The 21,607-nt window shown below is 40.0% G+C and overlaps 1 protein-coding gene across 3 annotated transcripts; it reads right to left on the reverse strand.

Moving 5' to 3' along the window:
• Positions 1 to 2,951: 2,951 nt before the first annotated feature.
• LOC129171265 (adhesion G protein-coupled receptor E2-like) lies at positions 2,952 to 21,263 on the reverse strand. Of its 3 annotated transcripts, none has more exons than XM_054759742.1 (19): positions 21,111 to 21,263; positions 18,068 to 18,148; positions 16,642 to 16,764; positions 16,414 to 16,557; positions 15,765 to 15,890; positions 13,858 to 13,974; positions 13,736 to 13,779; positions 13,561 to 13,665; positions 9,823 to 9,976; positions 9,617 to 9,739; positions 9,343 to 9,533; positions 7,706 to 7,870; positions 7,444 to 7,638; positions 5,704 to 5,921; positions 5,575 to 5,635; positions 5,412 to 5,503; positions 5,098 to 5,266; positions 4,938 to 5,024; positions 2,952 to 3,588 (listed from the first exon to the last, which is right to left on the reverse strand). In XM_054759742.1, the coding sequence occupies exons 1-19, from the start codon at positions 21,136 to 21,138 to the stop codon at positions 3,547 to 3,549; spliced, it is 2,265 nt and encodes a 754-aa protein (XP_054615717.1). In that variant the 5' UTR covers positions 21,139 to 21,263; the 3' UTR covers positions 2,952 to 3,546. The 3 variants fall into 3 exon arrangements, with proteins under 3 accessions (XP_054615717.1, XP_054615718.1, XP_054615719.1); XM_054759743.1 differs by lacking the exon at positions 21,111 to 21,263 and adding an exon at positions 18,800 to 18,935; XM_054759744.1 differs by lacking the exon at positions 21,111 to 21,263 and adding an exon at positions 18,243 to 18,515.
• Positions 21,264 to 21,607: the final 344 nt, after the last annotated feature.

A 21,607-nucleotide genomic window follows, 5' to 3' on the forward strand; every position in this document is an offset into this window, starting at 1 on the left:
TGTGCACTTTCAAGGAAGCAACTCCGGCAAACACAGGAAGCTGCGTAATAACCTGTTGCACCATGATATAAAGTTCTCAAAACTTTTCTACCCTTGACTTTTAGCCATATTCAGATTCAGAATTCTTTATTTAGAGCCATACCAAATAAATATATATTGTACATTGCTGTATACATTGTACCCACACTGGGCAAACAAATATATATATATATACAGTCAAACTTGTCTATAGCGGCCACTAGAGGGAGTCTGTAAAAGTGGCCGCCATAGACAGGTGGCCTCTATAGACAGGTTGGCGTCCAGTTTGAATGTTGACCAGTAGAGGAAAAAAAATAGAAAAAAAAGGGGGTGGAAAAAGTAATAATAACAATGTTGACCAGTAGAGGGCACTGCGGACTGCGGATAAAAGTTGTACAGCACTACTAGGCTTGTTATTATCATGGTTCATGGTTTTAATCCTGAACATGCATGAGTCAAACAGTAGCACAACACATAGTACAATTCACAATTTTGCATGTCCAAAAAGGAGTAGGAAGAAGCAAAGTTTATTTAATCCTACCCCTCATCAGTTTCACATCAGTTGCAATACATTTATTCACCTCTTGTTCTTCCAGGTGTACTTTGTAGGTCTACATGACAATGTAGTGCAATCATAGCCAAGGTTTTTACTTACTAAAAGGAAGCTAGAGGCTTAATAATAACTGATAGAATATATCCACCACCCACAAACAAAGCTGTGCTAGTAATATCTTACGCTTGTTTTTAATATTTTACTTTTTATACGGCAGTGTCATTACAGCTTTAGTTCATCAGGAAGTGACGCGAAGTGACGGTGGGCGTCCCGAGCAGGAGAGCTAGGCTCAGTGCTAGCTGTGAGTTTCGAGAGAGTTGGGAAGTGTGTTTATGTTGGCGTGGATGTAAAGTCCTGCAGTGTTCTCCGCTGTTAATAAAGCCATTAAAGTGCATCGGCGACATGAGTCTCTCCTTCCCCACAACAAGCGGCATTACAGTATTGACCAGTGCACACCAGGAAATAAACGGTGTCATTTCTTACAGGCATTGCTGGGACAGCTATGTAGTGGGGCTTGTTTAACCTTTGCCTTGTGGGCAAGCAGGAAGGAGAGACGATGCTGAGAGATGTGTGTGTGTTCTGAGTCTGGTGGCCGCGTTCAATAAATAAAGTTGGCAGAAGCAACAGGAGAAGTTTCCTTCTTTGCTTCGGAGCTGAATAACACTGTCAAGTTAACGGACTAGTAGCGAACGGAAAAGAAGACGGCTTTGTTTGTGTCGAATACAGAAGATGAGGACTTTGATGGATTTGTGGATGAGGTTGATCAAAAATAACGTGAGTACAGTACATTCTAAAATACTTCAATTAAGTACAAACGAATTCATTTTTGCTCCCGCTGCCGCATGCATGCTAGCGTATGTTTTTTTTTTTATTGTAGCGTCGCTGGAAGCACGTCCTGTTCCCAGCCTAATTTGCGGTAATGTTTTGGTGCAAATGCTCTTAAAGTTACATGTTTGACAAGGAAATAGCAAGCTCAAAAGAAGACGGCTTTTTTGTGTGGAACAACTGACAGTTTGTGTGGATCTTGTGAATGATTGTGACTGAGCTAGGACTCAGTAATTAAAGTCTACACACGACGCCTTCATTGATTGAAAAACGAAACTTTTTCGTGCATGAAGCTTCTACTTGAGTTGGTAATTTGGCCGCTATATGCAGTCAGATATTGACCAAGCGAGACAAAATGAGTGGCCGCTGGCTGCGTTAGACAGGTGACTGCTATACACAGGGTCTATAACATGTAAATTTGCTGGGGGGGATTTTTCAGTGGCTGCTATAGGGAGGTGGCTGTTCTATAAAGGTGGCCGCTAAGACAGGTTTGACTAATATATATATACACGTAACAGAATTGAAATACACATATAAAAAGAAACATTTTGGCTCGAAAAAGAGTGAGAAGAAGACAAGCTTATTATAGCCACTCCCTATTTGTAACACTAAAGCCAGTTACCTTAATACAATGCGCAACGTGTTACACACAATATAAAATACAAATATATATATGCAATATGTATTATATATGCATGGTGGCCTAGTGGTTAGCATGTTGGCCACATAGTCAGGAGATCGGGAAGATCTGGTTTTGAATCTCCGTTGGGCATCTCGGAGTGGAGTTTGCATGTTGTCCCCATGCGTGTGTGGGTTTTCTCCGGGTACTCCGGTTTCCTCCCACATTCCAAAAACATGCATGTTAGGTGAATTGAATGTGAGTGCGAATGGTTGTTTTGTCTATATCTGCGCTGCGATAGACTGGCGACCAGTCCAGGGTGTACCCCGCCTCTCGCCCGAAGTCAGCTGGGATAGGCTCCAGCATACCCGCGACCCTAGTGAAGATAAGCGGCAAAGAAAATGAATGGATGGATGTTTTATATACTGTGTAATACACTAGCTTATCAATACTAATATGTCATTACTCATTATACCGTCATCATATCAACTTATCATGTATTATGACCAATTCTTGGTCATTTTTATGCATTCATGAGAATTGCATTGAGCAAATATGTTATTAGTGCTGCTGGTAATTAGTTTGGATTGAGCATGTCGTGCATTAAAGCAGGCAAAGTGCTTTGTGGATCTGTTGCCAGAATGGGGCTGCTCTCGAGCAACACAACCACTCTTAGCCAAGTGCCCTACGCTGTGCATTAAGAAAGACAAGATTTGGAGGTCTGCTGCAAAAAGGTGATCTCCTGCAGCCGAGCCTCCACTTGTCTGCCCTAACCTGGGGATTTAAAAAAAAATCCAAAAAACATAGCTATGTCGGTTTGCATATCTTTTTCATTAATTACACTTCCATCAGCACGTTTATCTGTTTATAGGAAGCAATGTGGATTCAAGGCCTGTATCGTCATAGGAATAAAGGAGTCATATATTCCTGAAAAACAGTTTATTGTATATGATTTGATTTTAAATACTTAAGTAGCCTGACTAATTCATGTTTCCGTAAATGTATTACCAGGCTCTTTGTCAATAACAAAAATTCATACATAGTACATTTTAGTACAGTGGAAAAGGACAGGGAAACAACATACACTCCAACATATTCATAGACAAAAGTTTAGAGGCAATATTCATACAATGTAAATTTAAATAAGCCACATAAGAGACATCAAACAGAGCTTATCTGGGCTAATTAGATACAGTACCTGGGTGACACAAGCTGACAGGCGTGATACAATTATTAATCATTTTGATCATTTGGTTTAAATCCACTTATGAAACAAATGGGAGGAATACGCATAAAGCACATTATGCACTTGGTGTTGTGTCATTTGAACACATTGACTCAATTTCTCAGTTTAGACAACAGAATACCGAATTACTGTGACACGATTAACATTCCCATGTCAGGAGCTTCGAGTGGAGTCATAGTGAAAAATACTGCAGTTGATATCATTTTGCAGAATGGTGCATCAAGTGCAAATCAATGATGGCCAGCGGTTGTTGAGTATGACGGAAGAATGAGACTTTTGCGCTCCTCAGAGGCGTGACTCCGCCGTGTACTGGCTGCTCTTGGACGCCTTGGGATGACAGGAAGATAGAGAGACAAGACAATCAGTCACCACAGACAACTTTATTGCTCATTCATTATCAGTAGAGGCCCTGCTGCTCTGTCAGCAGGATAAAAAATATGCTTGCTGTGATCTATTGCTCTGGATCATGCTTTGTCACACAGACTATACAACAGACAATAACAAAATTCTGTATTGGAGTTTTAAAATTGGACTGATTTTTATTCAATAGGTGTAAATGCAAGTAGTCATCCCTCGCCACTTTGCAGTTCGAATATCACGCCTTCAGTTTTTCAAAAATATATTAAGAAATCATGCTGTTTCGTGGTTGAATACGGCCTATTAGTCAAAAAATATACATACTGAAGAAAATGTTACTTGTTTTTCCCTAAATTAAGCATTTTCAAGTATAAAAATGGCTAAATGAAGTAAAATGCATTCAAAGACACTGAATGATATGTAGTATTCTACACTGGTCACTAGGTGTCAGTAATGTTACTGTAATGTAACATGCGACACCCCACCACCAGACTTGATCGCATGAGCAACAGGCTTTCGCAGGTTTGAATGGTCCCACAACGGGCACAGTAAAAATCCCAAATAAAACCACGGGCTGCTGTTGGAGTCGTAACTCATGCCAAGCTAAAACTCAACTCTGAAACCCCGACGACACTTCCTGTCTGCCTACCACTCAGCTCCCCTAAGGAACACATTTATAGCAACACGAGCATGACTCATATTTATGTCTTAAATGGCTATTTTCAGTTATTATATCTACTATAATGGGTAATACAAGTGTAAAGGTTAATTCAGGTCTAGAGGGCTCTAATAATGTTAAAAACTGTATTTAGAGAGTCGTAAAAAGGTTTTCTATTCTCTACATACATAAACATTTCCATCCATCTTCTATGCTGCTTATCCTCACTAGGGTTGCGGGTATGCTGGAGCCTATCCCAGCTGACTTTGGGCGAGAGGCGGGGTACACCCTGGACTGGTCGCCAGTCAACAAATATATTTCATTTATAAATAAGGAATCCTACTTCGCGGAAATTCGGTATCGGACTCTGCTCCTAAGTGTTGAACCGAAGACATCTGTCTGGTGTCATTCCCGGGCCAGATTTGGCCTGTGGGCCGCCTGTTGAATAGCTATAAACTCAAATTTTACGAAAACATGTCAAAAGTATGACAACTATTCTTTCAAGCCGGTAAACTTCAGTAAAGGTGAGTTTTTGTGAAATATGTATACTGAAAGATGTCCTAGACTGTGTTCCAATTTGCACACTTCCCTACTTTACACTCCAACGTGTATATGCGTACGTATACTTTGAATACAGTATGTATGTACTGTAAGTGCCTACCTGTTTGCTGGAATGTGAGCTGAAGTCTCTGTTTTTCTTCAGCGGTGCACAGAATCTGCACAGGAAGCTGCCATACTCGTCCCTGACCTAAAATCCAAAATGTTTTGAAAGCTTTTTTCTGATTTTTTGAGTGCAATTTGTGTGACGTTTTGTGGCGGACCTGTTTGGAGAAGACACAGTGCACAATGAAAATCATGAACCCCTGGAGGCTGGAGAAGATGGTGAACAGGTAAGACATGACTACTGTGCTCTCCTCAAACTGGAAAAAGCCAAAGATCCATGTGATGCCCAGCACGCACAGCTGAGCCACTGCAGTACCGGTGAATACCCTGCAGGGGGCAGCAGAGGAGCACAGAGGGAGGGGATACGTCAGTAAAATCTGTTTCACACTGCTGTGTAGGACTCCTTCAATTTTTCTATATGAAAAAAGTTTGGACACCCCTGCTTTACAGTGCTCACACATGCCGACTTAACTTGATTCTCTGCAAGGTGTCCAGGTCTGGGTTTAAATCTGTGAACTTCTGCGCCAGCTTCCAAATGGTAATCATGAAAAAGGCTAAGTTTATCTGGAAAACACCAAAAAAAGTGTGAATGGTGAAGACATTATCCTAAATCGTATTTATTTTTTGGTACTTACAGCAATGATGGCACAAGCCGGGGCCCAAAAACTCCAGATGAACTCCAGATTTAACCAGCAACTGCAACACGTTTAGTATTTGCAAGCACAGTGGTGACTTGAAAATCAAAATCACCAGCGAGTACTTACTATTTTTCTGTGCCGTATCCTTTGGGGTTGAGAAAAAACGAGATAGCCACGATTGCAGCTGGGATGCCGTAGCCGCCTGCCATCATGTAGAGGGTCTGGAAGTTGGTGTGGAACACCAGGATGACCATTCTGAAGAGCTGCACGCCTTCCATTAACATCCAGCAGAAGGATGCCAGGAAGAAGAAATGAAGAAAGCCGGCCACCACTGCACAGCCACTCTAATGGCAGTGAGAAAAGTTTTCTGCAGAAGGAAGAACCTATTTGCTACTATGTGTTCACACCTGCCAGGTTTGGTTTGGTGAGAGCACTATTACCCAATCCGAGTGTTTTAGACTGTGCTCACATGTGCACCCTAATCCAGACCAAAAATCAGAAGAATTATTTTTGGTTCACACTGGTATTTTTGTCATGTGACCAAAAGGCTGCACCGTTCAGAACATGCAGTATGTATATAAAGTTAAAGGGCTAGTTCCGTTTTGTTTTTTTTTACATTAATTTGCAATATGCATTGGAAAGAGACAGCCGCATTAAGACAGCGCATTAATACGACGTCAGAGAAAGTAAAGCCGAGTGATTTGTCAGGTCAGATTTTTTCGAGGACGCATATTGTTTTAAGAAGACAAACTATTTACTTAAGTAACCCCTATACCTAACCAGAACTACGCTTCCAATCACTGAAATCCGTCCAGTACTGGGCTCACGGGACCAAGTGCAGTCTAAGTCACTGTTGATGGACTGCACTGCTGATGGGGATGTCATACAACTTCATGTCAAAAAATCTGAACTATCCCTTTAAGGACTTGATTGGGCAGCTTTTATATTCAAAACATTGTGTGACCTAACTCAAATATTCCACGGACTGAATACATCGGTTATTTTTATACTCTGCTATATTTACCGTCTTAGATTTCTTCTAAAACATACTTTTAACGAGCACAGAGTAGAGCGACAGCACTTCTAAGGCATTTTCTCATACACATTTGTCATTTCTGCATGCTTTTTGCTGTCATTTGAACACTGGTCTGTGCCTTTGTCAAGACTCTGGACAAGATTCTCACTGACTGTTCCAAACTTTGGACGTGTTCAAAATTTCCACTATCCAGCCTTGGATAACGATTGACAACTCTCACATGTTACTCTGGCGTGTTTATTGCCGTTTCAATCGTTAGTTGCGTTTGTCAACTTTCACGACTGCTGGGCAGGCGGAAGTGTGACCGTAGTCCAAAATAATTGTAGTCGTCCCTTGCCACATCGCGCTTCCAATTTTGTGGCTTCAGGTTATCATGGTTTTTCAAAATATATTCATTAATAAACAATCGCTGTTTTGTGGTTGACTATTATTACTCAAAAATATGCATGCTCAATCACATTTTATGTATTTTTGGCCCAAATTCAGCATTTTCAAGCATAAAAAGGACATTCAGAAAACGCATTGTAGTAGGGCTGGGCGATATACATCGATATTAATATATTTATTTATTTTAAGCATGATTTCAAAAACAACCATATCGTTCATATCGATATAGACTGGATTTGCGCTGCAACTCACTCATCCCTCTGGACTGTGTGTGAGCTCCTGTTCTTTACGTGTAGCATTCACATTTGTGTTTAAGTAAACCAAATTGTACCAGAGTTCACTTGCAAGCGCGCACAACTGCGTTCACACTTGACCAAACAAACTATACTAGCAGAGCAAACGCACCAGAGTTCATTTTAACTGAACCAAATGAGGCAACTCACCTTGTTCTCTGTACGAGAGATGCCTCCAAGGAAGAGGACGATAGCGATGAAAAGGCTGATGCACAGGTGCAAGTGGATGGTGGTCCTGGGGCTTTGAATGGGACGGATGAGCGAGAACGTCAGGATGCACACCAGCAGGCAAACGAGCGACAAGGACATGCCCAACCTGGTTATCAGTTGCAACTCAAACCTATACTGTTGAGAAGAGACAGTTGAATGAAGAGACTCAAGCTTGAGGGTGTCACCAGGTAGTGTTCTTTACCTCTACGTCGTAGAGGGCCATCAGCACGGCCAAGGTGCTCAAATGGTTGCAGGAACACACGGTGAATTCAGAGTTGGACTCCACCTTGGTGCAGCCGCTAGAAGACCAGGTGCCGCCCTCGTGGGTGGCATTCCAGAACACACAGGTGTGGTGGACGCCATTCACCTGGGAAAGGCAACCATACGGATGTTATTAATAAGACAGTACACCAGCATGGACCTCACGTTGCACTCTAATTAGTAGCAATCATACACAATTTTTTTGCTAATTTAGTAAAATGATGTACAAACATGAAGACGCTGTAATTACTATTAGGATTTTGTATAAAAAGAATGCACTGTAATTAGTAGCAAACAGTACCGAGTTTTTCTTAGTGTCATGAAATGTGAAATAAAAAATGTGAAGACCCAAATTTAATAGGATTTTAAAAGGAATTAAGCTGTCAAACGAATATGGTAGAACATGCTGCAAAAATGTAATGCCCGATTAGCTGCAAATTTTGTTTAAATAAGTTAAAAGATTACAAAATTAAAACGCGTATTTTTGTCAACTTAGCAAAAAATATAAATAAAATGTTATTTGTTAGATAATTTAGTAGGATTATGTAGAAAAATTAGCACCAAAAATTCTTTCAATAAATTAAAAAGTGGGCCGCATGGTGGCCCAATGGTTAGCATGTTGACCACACAGTCAGGAAATCGGTAAGACCAAGTTTCGAATCTCCACTCGGGCATCTCTATGTGGAGTTTGCATGTTCTCCCCGTGCGTGCGTGGGTGGGTTTTCTCCGGGTACTCCGGTTTCCTCCCACATTCCAAAAACATGCATGTTAGGTTAATTGGAGACTCTAAATTGTCCATAGGTATGAATGTGAGTGTGAATGGTTGTTTGTCTATATGTGCCCTGCGATTGGCTGGCGACCAGTCCAGGGTGTATGCTGCCTGTCGCCCAAAGTCAGCTAAGATAGGCTCCTGCATACCCCCGCGACCCTAATGAGGATAAGCAGCATAGAAAATGGATGAATTAAAAAGTTGCTTTTTACTTAAAAAATAAGTCTCACAATACGCACAATTTAAGAAAACACAATACAATAAAATCTTTTTTTTCCAATTAAAAACACATTTTAAAATAAATTATATAAACACAATTTAGTAGATAATTTAGAATCATGTTAACACTAAGATTTTGTATAACAGCAATGCACTGTAATTAGTAGCAAACAGGACAGTACTTTTTTTTAAGCTAAATTTTACACAAGAGCTACATTTTGTAGGATTGTAGAAGTATTCAAGCTGTCACAAGAATTTAGTAAAATTTGTCGTAAAAGGCAATTAGCAAATATTTTAAAAAGTTAAGAAACTAGACAAAAAGTATGATTATGTACAAAAGTAAGAAAAAAGCTTTTTCAAATGAGTTCAAGAAATGTCTTTTTTTGTAATACACACCGTAGTAGATGATGTAGGATTAGATACAAAACTGAAGACACTGTAATTAGTAGGAAAGTAAAGCATTTTTGAATTACAAGTAATTGAAAAATCTATAGTTTATTGTGAAAACAGCAATAATTAGAAAAGCAGCCTCCTACACACGCAGCTGTTGTTGACAGTTTAGTTTCCTTCATTGGAAAGCACAAAATTACCTGTTTGTTGTGTTGGAAAGTCAGCGTGACCGGCTCTTCCAGGTAACTTGTGTTTCTGTTGGTGACGGAGACGGTCACCACTTTGGAGTTGATAATGAAGCTCTGATTTATCTGTGCATTCATGCCACTATAGTAGCCTTCAGTGTAGTTCTCTAGGTTTGCGTAGGTGAGCAGGAACGCGGCTGCAAAGCCTGCAACGGCCCCAGGATACCACAATTAAGGTGATGCTCAAACAGTATGTCCTCATAATCCAGAGAATGGGCATGACCACCACCTTGGAACTGCGAGGAATCTCCAGCCACTGTTTCCCAATGGATATCTAACTTGACTGGCTTGGTTGATAATGTCACAACCCCCTTGGGTGACACAAGTCCTTGGTATGAAAGAAGCTCCAAATCTGAAGGCATACCCCAGAAAACAATGTCTCACCACACATATTAACCTCTTAAAAGGAACGCACTGTATTGCTGCTGGACTTACCTGTTGTGGTGGTGGATCTCGTTGCTCTGGGGGTTTTTATGTAAGGTCCTACCAATCTCAGAACACTCTCCACTATGTCAAGAAAGATGGACACCTGCTTGTTGTCTTTGAGGACTCCGGTTAACAAGATCTGATCAATTAAATCCAAGAGTTTCTGCAGCCACAGAGGAAAGACCCATTCAGGGTTGCATCTGACAGGTATTGATTTGCTGTATTTACTATAATTAGGGCTATGAAAGGATTAATATTTGTGATCAGATGGTTTTCAAATTAATCATGATTAAACACTATTTCCATCTTCAGTTTATTGATCCATTGTAATGCCTGGTACAACTAACGGTACATTTGTTTGGACAAATATAATGATGATAACAAATATAGCTCATAAGAGTTTAATTAAAGAGCTGATATCTAGCAACTTCCATGGTTTTGTTAATAACCAAAATCACTCACCGATAAGTTCTTACATGAATCGCTATTGCATTGTACTGCCAAAAAATGTAACTCTTATGAGCTATTTCTGTTGTCATTGTGGTATTTGTCCAAACAAAGGTACCTTTAGTTGTATCAGGCACTAAAATGTAGCAATGTTACAAAACCCATATTTTAGCAATGAAAAATTAAGACAGTGGTGGCTGCATGGTGGGCTAGTGCTTAGAATGTTGGCCACACAGTGACAGTCGGGAAGACCTGGGTTTGAATCTCCGTTGGGCATTTCTCCCATTTTTACATGTTCTCCCCGTGCGTGCGTGGGTTTTCTCCGGACATGCACAGGTTTTCTCCGGATACTCGGGTTTCCTCCCACATTCCAAAAACATGCATGTTAGGTTAATTGGCGACTCTAAATTGTCCATAGGTATGAATGTGAGCATGAGTGGTTGTCTGTATGTGCCCTGCGATTGGCTGGCGACCAGTTCAGGGTGTCGCCCGAAGTCAGCTGGGATAGGCTCCAGCATTCCCCCGCGAACCTAATGATACGCGGCATAGAAAATGGATGGATGGAAATCTGACAGTGAGCGTGCGTGCGCTCTGATACGGGGTGTATTTTCATTCGTATACATGTTTGGTAGATCATGTCTTCATTTCGTAACGGATTTATATCGAGTGTTGGACCACATCAAGTCAATTCGTGTTTGGAAAAAAAAAGTACAACTTAAAGCCTTTCAACTTCATGGACTGGAGCTATGGAAGCAGATAAAAGGTATATGGAAGATTAATTTCCTTGAATATCTGCATACAAAATGCCATTAAAATTGAATTGGCCATATTTGGGGTTTTTTTTGGCCCGCAAATACTACATGTTGCGTTTGCATTGTGGTTAGTGTGGGGTGAAAACGAATACACAGCGTGCTGCTGCACTGCAGTTTGAGGCATACACATGAAAAATATGACATCTGACTTTCTTCCCTGGACTTTTTGATGATCAAAAACATGTAAATGGCTACTGTGTGGACTTTTAATACTATGTTGACTTAAAAACAGATTTTCACAGCGTAAGTTATTACATATTTTGTAGTACGGTCGTCCATCACAGCTATCGTCTTGACACAATGGGGACCAAAGACACTAGTTTCTTTAATAAAGTCTGCTCTGACTTCTTTAATATTTGGGGTAGAGAAGTGAATGGGGTATCAAATTAAAGTTCAAGTCATTCTTTATCAGATAGAATTAATCAGACTTGATTTTATAAATTTCATAATTTTGTAACATTGCTATGAAGTGAACAAGAAACTGAAGAAACAAGGTTGGTCTTATCATATATATACATACATATATTTCTATATATTTGTATGCATTAACAGATCCAAATTAACAGAAAATTTTGATCAACACTGCCAAAAATAACCCGGTGGTAAAAATAATCGTTGGTAACTAATGTATTTGATTAATTACGCTACATTTTTTCATGTAATTAACACATGCACACCAGAGCAAGCAGGAACCCTGTTATATATACTGTATTTATTTCCAACTCACACACGTCTCTAGTCCATTCATCTTGGGAGCGACACTTCCTCATTCTCATTACAAGAATGCATTCAGGGACACTCTAAACAAGTACATTTACCTTAAATTATGTGATGGTCTTTGATTGCTCATAATAACACAGTTTAAAGTGTGATTCAAATGCTCTGCTACTATTAAAGAGGCTAGTTGTCACGGGCAGATGTGGCGTGGTTCTGGATCCCGAACGCAGAGGCAGGTAGGACTTTACAGAATTTTATTCTGTTTCACAAAACTAAACTCAAGGCGATGGTGCCAACAAAAAGGGAAACAATGGAAAAAATAGACTACAAAGTGCCGGCTGAAGGCAGGTGCTGCTGAACGCTTAGGGAACACTGAAACAACACTGGTCAAGGTGTAGGAACACAGGTGAAGGCTGGAGTCGAGAGGAATAATCCGGCGTTCCTCAGCAGTCAGCCTAAGTAGTGGGCGTAGGCAATGTACTGTAGCTCAGGTGCGTTCAGCAGCTCCGCCTCCAGCCAGGAACATGGGATCTGGATAAAAGAAACAAAAGGGAGACTGGGCCACCAAGCAAGGGCACGTGGAACGTGACACTAATGTTAGACATACATTTTTAGACTTGTGTAGTATCTTTTAGCTTGATTGATTATTCAGTTCATTTGGAGCAGTTGATTCATACAAATATATACGTTTAATCCCGTCCTGTAATTTAATTTACAGTAAAAATGGGCATATTTCAGACATAGTTGCTAATGGTGATGAAGGATTAATTAATTAAAAAACTGTGATTAAGGTGATTCAAATTTTTAATCAGTTGACCTGCCCTAATCAACAAATGTCTGAAGGTGACAGAACATTTGAATCACACTTTTAACTGTTATTGTCAGCAATGAGGGGTTGCGGTCAAAGACTCATTTTTTATAGTTGAATTCACATGTTTTAAGTGTATTTTATGGGGTTTCCGAGCATACTTTAGAGTTACAAAGTGAGCGATAAGAATATCCAATTACCGGTTTTCTTTATATTTCTGTTTATTTAAACCACACGTACTCGCATAATACCGATGTAATAAAGACATTTTGTTATTCTGTGTGTCCGTGAATGCATCTTGTGGTCGTCCCGTGACAACGATGAAGTGTTATTCAGATGACGAAGGGATTTCAGACGTGTTTGTGAGTTGGAGACATATACTGTACTGTGTATGGTGCTGGAATTGCACTGCTGTTGGTGTGCTCAGGTCGCAATACATTTATAGCAGTGTCAGACACTGGGGAGACACTACACTGTGCCTCCATCGGTCGTCATAACAGAGGCGTGGCTTGCCACGATGCGTATGCTTTAATTACGCTAAAAAATGTGATTAAATAAATTACTTACCGCTGCTAACGCGCTATTTTTGACAGCCCTGTTATAGCTGCAGTTTACTTGGAGCTGTTTTGAATATTTAAGCTACATTATTTAGCAAAATATTAGCATCATCTCAGTATAATTCATTGCTATTCTACACAGTACATTCAAATATTGTTAAGTTTAGTATGTCTTTGCTCTGCCACTGTAAATCAAATTGTATCACATTTTATTTAGCTTTTTCCTCTATTTTAAATACAGTATTATCATAATACACACTATCTTTATTTTACGTATTACTGTTTATTTTTTAATTAAAGAACACAAACTTTTGTTACAGCTATTTTATTGGATGTCATTAGAGTGTGCAGATTTTCTTAAGTTTTTTTGAGTGATTCATTTCAACAAAGTTCTAGCCGGAAATACCGAGAGTATCATCTCCACAAGCCCGTCGTTTGGACCTTTGTTGTCTGCGAGATGCACACAGCCTTTTTGCAGCAGTTTCATCAGTTCAGTTGCAATGGGAAGATTCTAGAAGAGAATCAGTTGAAGGTAAAACAAGATCTTTTCAAACACGTTTTGTGTCCCTTGTGTGCTTTACCGCTCTCAGATTCTCCGTTTCCTCAAATGCATTGCAGTTTAATGCTGAGGAAAGAGGATTTTTAATTGCAGATTACAATCCATGCTAGACAACATGTTTTCCGATGCTATGCAGAGTTTTACCTATGCAAGGAGCAGTTTTGTTGCCATAATTGGTGGACCCTGTGTGGCATGCACAGTAATGGCCGCTGTCTCCGATGTAGCAGGTTCCATTTCCGCAGTTATATGACAAACATGTGTCTAAAAAATCAAAAAGGGCACAAATCAGGACATTGGATGCTGTCCAGAAAGACACGAGAATAAAAGTCAAAACGAGAGCCTTCATTTATTGAAGCAGCCTGTTTTTGCTACTAATTTTTCCTGTTAATGTACCAAATGATACACTGAAATCAGCTTTTCGTTATGTTTGAGGTGCCGTAAATGCTCTTAATTATAGCCGGGCATTTGTTTACCAAAACCACAAAGAGGACTGGCATTAATTTGCAGCAGGTGGTAACAGTGGCCGAGCCAGAAATCTTTCATTGGGGTGGCCAAGGTGAGACCATTACTCCCATGGGGGTGGTAATAAGTTGATACTTGAAATGTCCGGATGGCCAGCCGGAGAGTGACCGGGATGGCCTCGGCCACCACGTAGCTTTGCCTCTGGGTAATAATTGGCGGGAAGTTGTTGTGAAAAGTCATCATTGTATATAAAGTCGGCCCTCGCCACGTCTTCACTCTATCAAGCCTTCAAAAGACGCATTCAAAATATGTATTATTCTACACTGGTCACTAGGTGCTAGTAATGTTACTGTAATGTTCGGTGATCGCCGGGACACCAGGCTTTTATTGCAGGTTTGAATGATCTCACAACAGGCACAATAATGCCCAATATAAATCCTAATAAAAGCATAGGCTACTTTTGTGGCATAATCCACAGCAAGGTAAAACTCTGAACCCTCGACGCTACTTCCTGTCCTCCCCCCACTTGGCACCTCTAGGAAACACATTTATAGCTACACACACAAACACAAGTCTTATTCATGTCTTGAATGGCTATTTTCTGTAATTATGTCAACGATATTGGGGAATACCCAACTAAAGGGAGTGTAAGGGTGAAGTATTCTCGTGTCTATAGGGCTCTGATATTAACAACTGTATTTAGAAGGTTGTAAACAGGTTTTCTATGCTCCAACTCAGAATATGGTACTGCAAAAAATACATAAACAAGGGATTACTACAAATTTTCTGAGCTATTTGACCACATGCAAGAATATTGCATAACACAGCAGCACCAGAAGCAGAGTTGTAATAGACTGGACTGCCAATCGCAGGGTATATATAGACAAACCCAGTCGGACGGCAGTTGTAGCTCCTATGACTAGTAATTTATGTTGACATTATGTAAAGACACATGTAAAACAGATTGCAGTAGATTGTTTTCATTAACGCTAAAAGAACTGCAGTTTCCATTGTGTTGCGGAACCTGGAAAGAGTCAATTTCCAAAATAAGGCACCAGTATGACATGTTTTGATAGAAATCATATGCATGTTTTGATCTGACAAATCCTAAGTAACTTTGATGAAATGTACTACAGCTTCTCCTTGGTAGCTGTTAGAACTCCAATGAAAAAAAGCAGCCACACGTGGCTAGGTAACAAGTGACACGTGTCGAGGCAACAAGTGACACTGGCATACTGGGTGCAGGTTGGATTGCAGGGTTTGTGGTGTGCGTAAAACACTAAATGTGCGGTTCCAATCCTGCCCCGCCTTGCACACTGCCACTTCCATATTATGTGCATTATCATTCACAGTAACGATTCCATAGCTCAATCTGATTACCGCCCTGTTCCGGAGAGACAGCTTTTCTCTAAAAGAAACGAAATATCGTCACGTAAACTGCATCAGGATGTTGCCAACAGTTTGAATGTACTTGAATAGTGGCTGATAATTTACGGTATGCTTTACAGGAAAATGTGTCATGAGGATGAGACATTATCTTGTATATAATGTTTGCATTGTGCAATATTCTTAAGCGTCATGGTTCTCACCTTCAAATGGCTTTTCTTCTGAAGAAACATTCAGTAACTGTGACAAGGCGCAGTAATAGCTGCCGTTCGTATTGATGCACATCTGATCATGTGCGCAAACATTTGCCTGCAGACACTCATTCAAGTCTAGACAGCAAAAACAAATAAAAATCACAGAAATGTACTGACCCACATGCTTTAGAATACATGCTAGCATACATGTAATGCAGATATCCCCTAGGTTTTACAGTATAACCATTAGACAAACGCTCAATGACATATGGGCAATTAGTTGCTCACGTCCAAGACTTTTTGTTTGATGTCAGCCATGATTTCAACCAATCGTGCTGAAATTTTACACACGTGCTTGTCCATCCTCTATAAAGTTGTGTACCAATTTTATGCTGTTTCCAATAAACACCATAAGGTTACAGTGGGTGTTTTACAGAGCACATTGAGCTGAGTCAATCCCACTTAACTGGTTTAATAACAGCGCCAGCATGTGGTGTCTTTGAAAAATAACCGCACAGGCAACCCAGCAGGGGTGCATGTTTTACCAAAATGTCACCCTTTTGTGTGCAGCGGTTCTGGAGTAGGAGCGGGAAGAGTTCCAGCATGGGGTGTCCTCGTATTTTCACATTACTACGTATACAATAGTGACGCATCTTACCGTCACAAGTCACGTTACGTTCGTGATGTCCTCCTGTTCTGCTAACAAATCCGTCATTGCACACACAATAGTAGTACGGTATGGTGTTATGACATGTGGCCCGAGGTCCACATAGGTCTTTGTTCTCGCTACATTCATTTATATCTGGAAATAAAATATATCAACACAACAGATGAAGCCAGCTGTACAGCTCCTAAATATTATCTTAAAAGAATTGATCTATGATACCTTCACAGACTTTTAGTCTTTTGTAACCATCACGACAGTCGCATCTGTAGCTGCCAATGGTGTTCACACACACAGCGCCACTGCCACATACGCTGTCGTCGATACCGTCACACTCATCATAATCTGTGAGTCAGAAATGACAACAATAAGAATGCATGACACACAATAATTGTGGATTTGATTTTACTGTTTGCGTCAATGGTTCTCAAATTTTTACACCAAGTGCCACCGTTTATGCTACCTCGGTTTAGCTATGAGCATGTGGTTTATCGTGTTTTTGTATTTGGACAGTAAAGTAGAACCCCGGTTAGCGTGTTTTTCGGTTAATGTATAAAATTTACACCAAAATATTGCCTCAGTTTGCGTACTTTTTTAAGGTTAGCGTACAGTATGACTAGCATACAATATGACGCACATCTTCATATGCTGCGTGAGTCCAACTGTGTTCTTAATGTATTTTTACCACAAACGTCCATGTTTGCATTCTTAGCTTGCTAACAAATGGCAACCAGGTGTCGGCCACGTTGCCTGTCTATGACGTCATCAGCGATTGACTTTCAAAAATGCATATAAATGAATAAAAGGGATAAATGAACATTTAAGGTTACCTTCATTGAATACGTGACTGTCCCCAAAGACACATTGTTGTGGCAGCAGGATCAACCCCTTCATTTTCAACACCACCTTCCTGTTTTGTCATGAGTTAGTGATTGAATTCAATTGTGTTTCACCTTATTTATCAAAATTCTGGCATACTTGCAACTTTCGTTGGCTCGAGTTTGGGTTATTGAGGTCAGAAACACTATCGAATTCAAGATATACGTATCTCATGGCAAAACAGGAAGGTGGTGTTGAAGAGGAACGTGCGGATCTTGCTGCCACAAAGAATCACGTCTTCATGGAAAGCAATTGGAATCATACAGAAAATACATTCAGAATATAGTTCATTGAATAAATAGTAATGTTTGTTATGTTGTATTCATTTTTTTTTTTTTATTTTTCATCATGTCGAGTAACCCTGATTGGGCTTCACTGTTTTGTAAACTATAACACGAATCTATCTCGAGCTACTCTGGATTGATTTTAACGTGTTAGTAATAATTAAATGTGAACAACATCAAAGTGGTGCCCACAACCTCCCATTTATCTGGATGCCTCCCCAATATGCAGTATACAGTGGAAGTTTGGTTAGCGTCCGCCCCCAGTTAGCTAACGTCAATATTTATGCCAAAAATTGCCTCAGTTTGCATGCATTCTCCGGTTAGCGTACAATATGGCGGCATGTTGTTGTGTTATTAATACGCTGCATAAGTCCATCTGTGTTCTTAATTTAAATATACATATCAGAAAACGTTCTTCCTTAGGATAAATTATAATAGTTTACCACATAATAATAAAAAATAATAGTTTAATAAAACATTCCTACCAACGCAAAGTTGATTCCTGTAAGTAAGTCCCATGGGACATTGTGATTCTGACCGCACCAAGACGAACACCAGGCGTAGAGCTGAAAGGAAGAAGACGTGACATTGGAGTGAGACGACAACAGTTCATCACCTTCCCTCCCACATGACATCTCTGAAAGCGGCACCCGGCTTCACCTCAATCACTTTGACTAAAAGCGTGTCAGCCAAAATGTCAAATGATACATGAATTAGTTTGAAAAGAAACTTTGTCAAAGAGGCAAAAGCTCTCGTTTCTTTTCACCCTCATTTCCTCAGATTGTTCCCTACGCCATGTGCACCATCATTCACGGCGAGGAACTTCCTGTGGAGTGAGGAAACCTTAGCTGGCTGGCATTGGTGGGAGTAAAATATAACTAACATCCTCTCTGATGGCTGTGAACACAGTTGTCTACTGTAATACAGTGGTCCACAACCTTTTTGGACCCACGTTCCCACGTATCGTATAGCGATGTAATTTATCTCAGTTAGTATGTATTGTGTAAAACTAAGACAGGAACAACATCAAATTAAAAGCACAAAATGAATACAGACCCGCCATCCACCACTACAAGCGTGGAGTTTGTTTTTCAGAGAGATTATAGCGCCGCTGCTTGATGTGTGTGCTAACACGCAGTGTGCTAGCATGAATTAACTTGAAGCTGTGCACACAACAAATATACACATTAGCACTCAATAACGTAATCAGACTTTACCTTTATGCATTCCCACAGTGTATTAGCATTTGGGAGCAAATATGAAGTGAAAACCCCCCGATAAAAATACAGTATAGTTGACAATCTGTGCAGAGTGGGAGAAGGCTAGCGCACGAACAATGGTGCATTCAAGGACTGTCAAACTGAGTGGGACACTCGCAACAAACAACATAAACATGCAAAACCGTCAAACTATATTATTCTCTGAATAAAATAATGGCCCATATTTCCAAAATTGATATGCACTTACTTAAAATTGTATTTAGTTATTTACAAGTATTTTTTGTGTGTGTGTGTATATTTTTTTATCATTGCCTGAAAGGTTTCCTCGGCCCAGTTCGGCCCTGCCCACAGACCGGTACTGGGCCCCGGACGGGTGGTTGGGGACCCCTGGTCTAAAACACGCCAAATGCGTATAAAAGTATCAGGAAACAAGAAGAAAGAGTAACTTTTTCCTACACACAGCCCTCAAATTTCACCAAGCATTTTATTGCAGTACAGTGGAACCTCAGCTAGCATCCACCCCAGTTAGCATGTTTTTCAGTTAACGTTGAAAATTTACACAGCACTTTTGCCTCGGTTTGCGTTCATTCTCCATACAATATGGCGCTTGTCGTGTTGTTAATACACTGCGTTGAGTCCAACTGTGGTTTTAATGTACTTTTATGAGAAAACGTTCTTCCTTGTTAGCATCCTATTTGCTACCTAACAATATTGCAACAAGACCCGAGGGTCAGCTACATTACGTTGGCCGTCTATGATGTAATCAGTGTTTGAATCTCGAAAATGTGCACACAAATTATGTTTTTATAGTTTTACAATTAGTTTTACATGCACAAAACAAGTCTAAACGCATATCAATTACGAATGAAAGGGATAAATGAACATTGAAGTTTATTTTTACCTTCATTGAAGATTTTTCTCTAGTTCTTTGTCAAAATGCTGGCACTTGCAACATTCTTTGGCTCAGTTTTTGGGTTATTTAGGTGAGAAACACTATTAATTCTATACAGTAACTCATGGCAAAACAAAGATGGTGGTGGTTGATCTCGCTGCCACATCATGTCTTTGGGAACAGTCACGTCAAGTAAACGTCACGTCAGGTAAAAGCAACCTTAAATCTTAATTCATCCTTTTTGTTCATCATTTGTTTGTGTTTATATGTATGTCAAATTGTTTTCTGCATGTCAAACTATATAAAAATTGTCAACTGCCAGTGTACAGCAGTGTACATGTCTAACACAGCCATTACTGTTTAAATAGCTGGCAACACGGATGAGTAGCAAGATAATTATGTCTTTCAGTTGAGCATAGAGGTGGTATTGTCATGGCCTCAGGCTGTACGAGTGCTGCTGGCATTAGGGGAGCTGTGGCTCATTGAGGGAAACAAGTAAGGAAATTAAAGAGAAATGAAGATATAAATAAATGCTGGTGTAGAATTTTTGACAGAAATGAATTATGCAATAACTTATTGGAAATGATCAATGAATGAAATACATTGCTTGTTATTGCTGACATTTCTGTCTCTGTTTGCATTCTTGTTCATTGAATTTTGATTACTTTATTCATTCAAGCTGCATGAGTGTTTATATCTTTTGCATTTCATTTTTCTTGATAAAATCGTCCATATTTGTCCAGTGGTTCCTTGATGTCTTTTTCCATTTAAGGCATGTCTTAAGTGACATTTTTTCTTGGTTATGTCGACATTTCATTTATGTAAATGTTTGTTCATTTCAAATCAGAGTCATTTTGTCATTCTTGTTTGTGAGCTTAATGATGACAGGTGTGATGTTATTGTTCCTGCCATACATGGGCAGGTATATCTCAACGTAGTTAAACATCCACCCCCTTTGGTTGCAGAAAGTTGGCCATCTGTTGCTCTGTTTTTAGCAACATCCACTTCTTTTTGTTCTCTGCTGTCCTAATGTGAAGCCCAGTCACAATCATATTCTTTAGGTGTGTGCTTTGCTCCGGTTTATCTATTCTGCACATCATTTATGATCGATTTTGTGGCTGAGCTACTTGCTATTTACCGAGTTCTCCCTCCTCATGTCATTCAGCGTCATTATCTCCCATAGGATAGCAATTGTAACTTGTGATCTGTGTCTGGAAAAATGCTAAAATAGCCCAAAACTCCCCAAATAGATGTCACGCTCCATAGGCAGATGTCAGTACTCCTTCACCGGAAGTGACAAACAACATACGAAGCTTAAAAAGTTTATAGACCTGTGGAAGTCATTCAAGTTTGAAGTGTTCTAAAAACAGATTATTTTCCATTGAAGTTCTGTACAAGAGAAGAGTTTTGACTCACCCAGGACAAGTGTCCTCCTCCCAGCCATGGTCACCAGAAACCACTATTCTCTTCTTTTCACTTTCTTCTCTTGTCGCTTCTCTTCTACTCTGAAAAAACAGCCCCTCTATTAATGTGAGCCTGGTTGTCGGGACGTGAACAGAGAGGAGGAGGTCTCACTCGCCTCTGACTTTCTTGGTCATGTGTGGGTGAGGGTGTGTGATGCACTGTGTGATGCTTTTGCACACATCATAGTCTCTCACTTCCCCATAGAGTGCCTTTAAAAAGTGCTGTGATGTTTCAGCCTTTCATTGCTTTTATTAATGAAATCAAGGTAATCATCATGGAGAAGTGAACATTTTTTTACAAAACATGAACATTCCAAGGGGTGAATACTCTGTACAGGCATTGTATTTCATCATTCTCTTTTTGGAGGAGGGCAGACTTGTGTGGCCCTGTCATTGTTTCACTGCGTCCAGATGGATGCCAAACAGGGACATTACATTACATTTTAACTA

This window comes from Dunckerocampus dactyliophorus, chromosome 18, assembly GCF_027744805.1.
Source record: "Dunckerocampus dactyliophorus isolate RoL2022-P2 chromosome 18, RoL_Ddac_1.1, whole genome shotgun sequence".
Lineage (NCBI taxonomy): Eukaryota > Metazoa > Chordata > Actinopteri > Syngnathiformes > Syngnathidae > Dunckerocampus > Dunckerocampus dactyliophorus.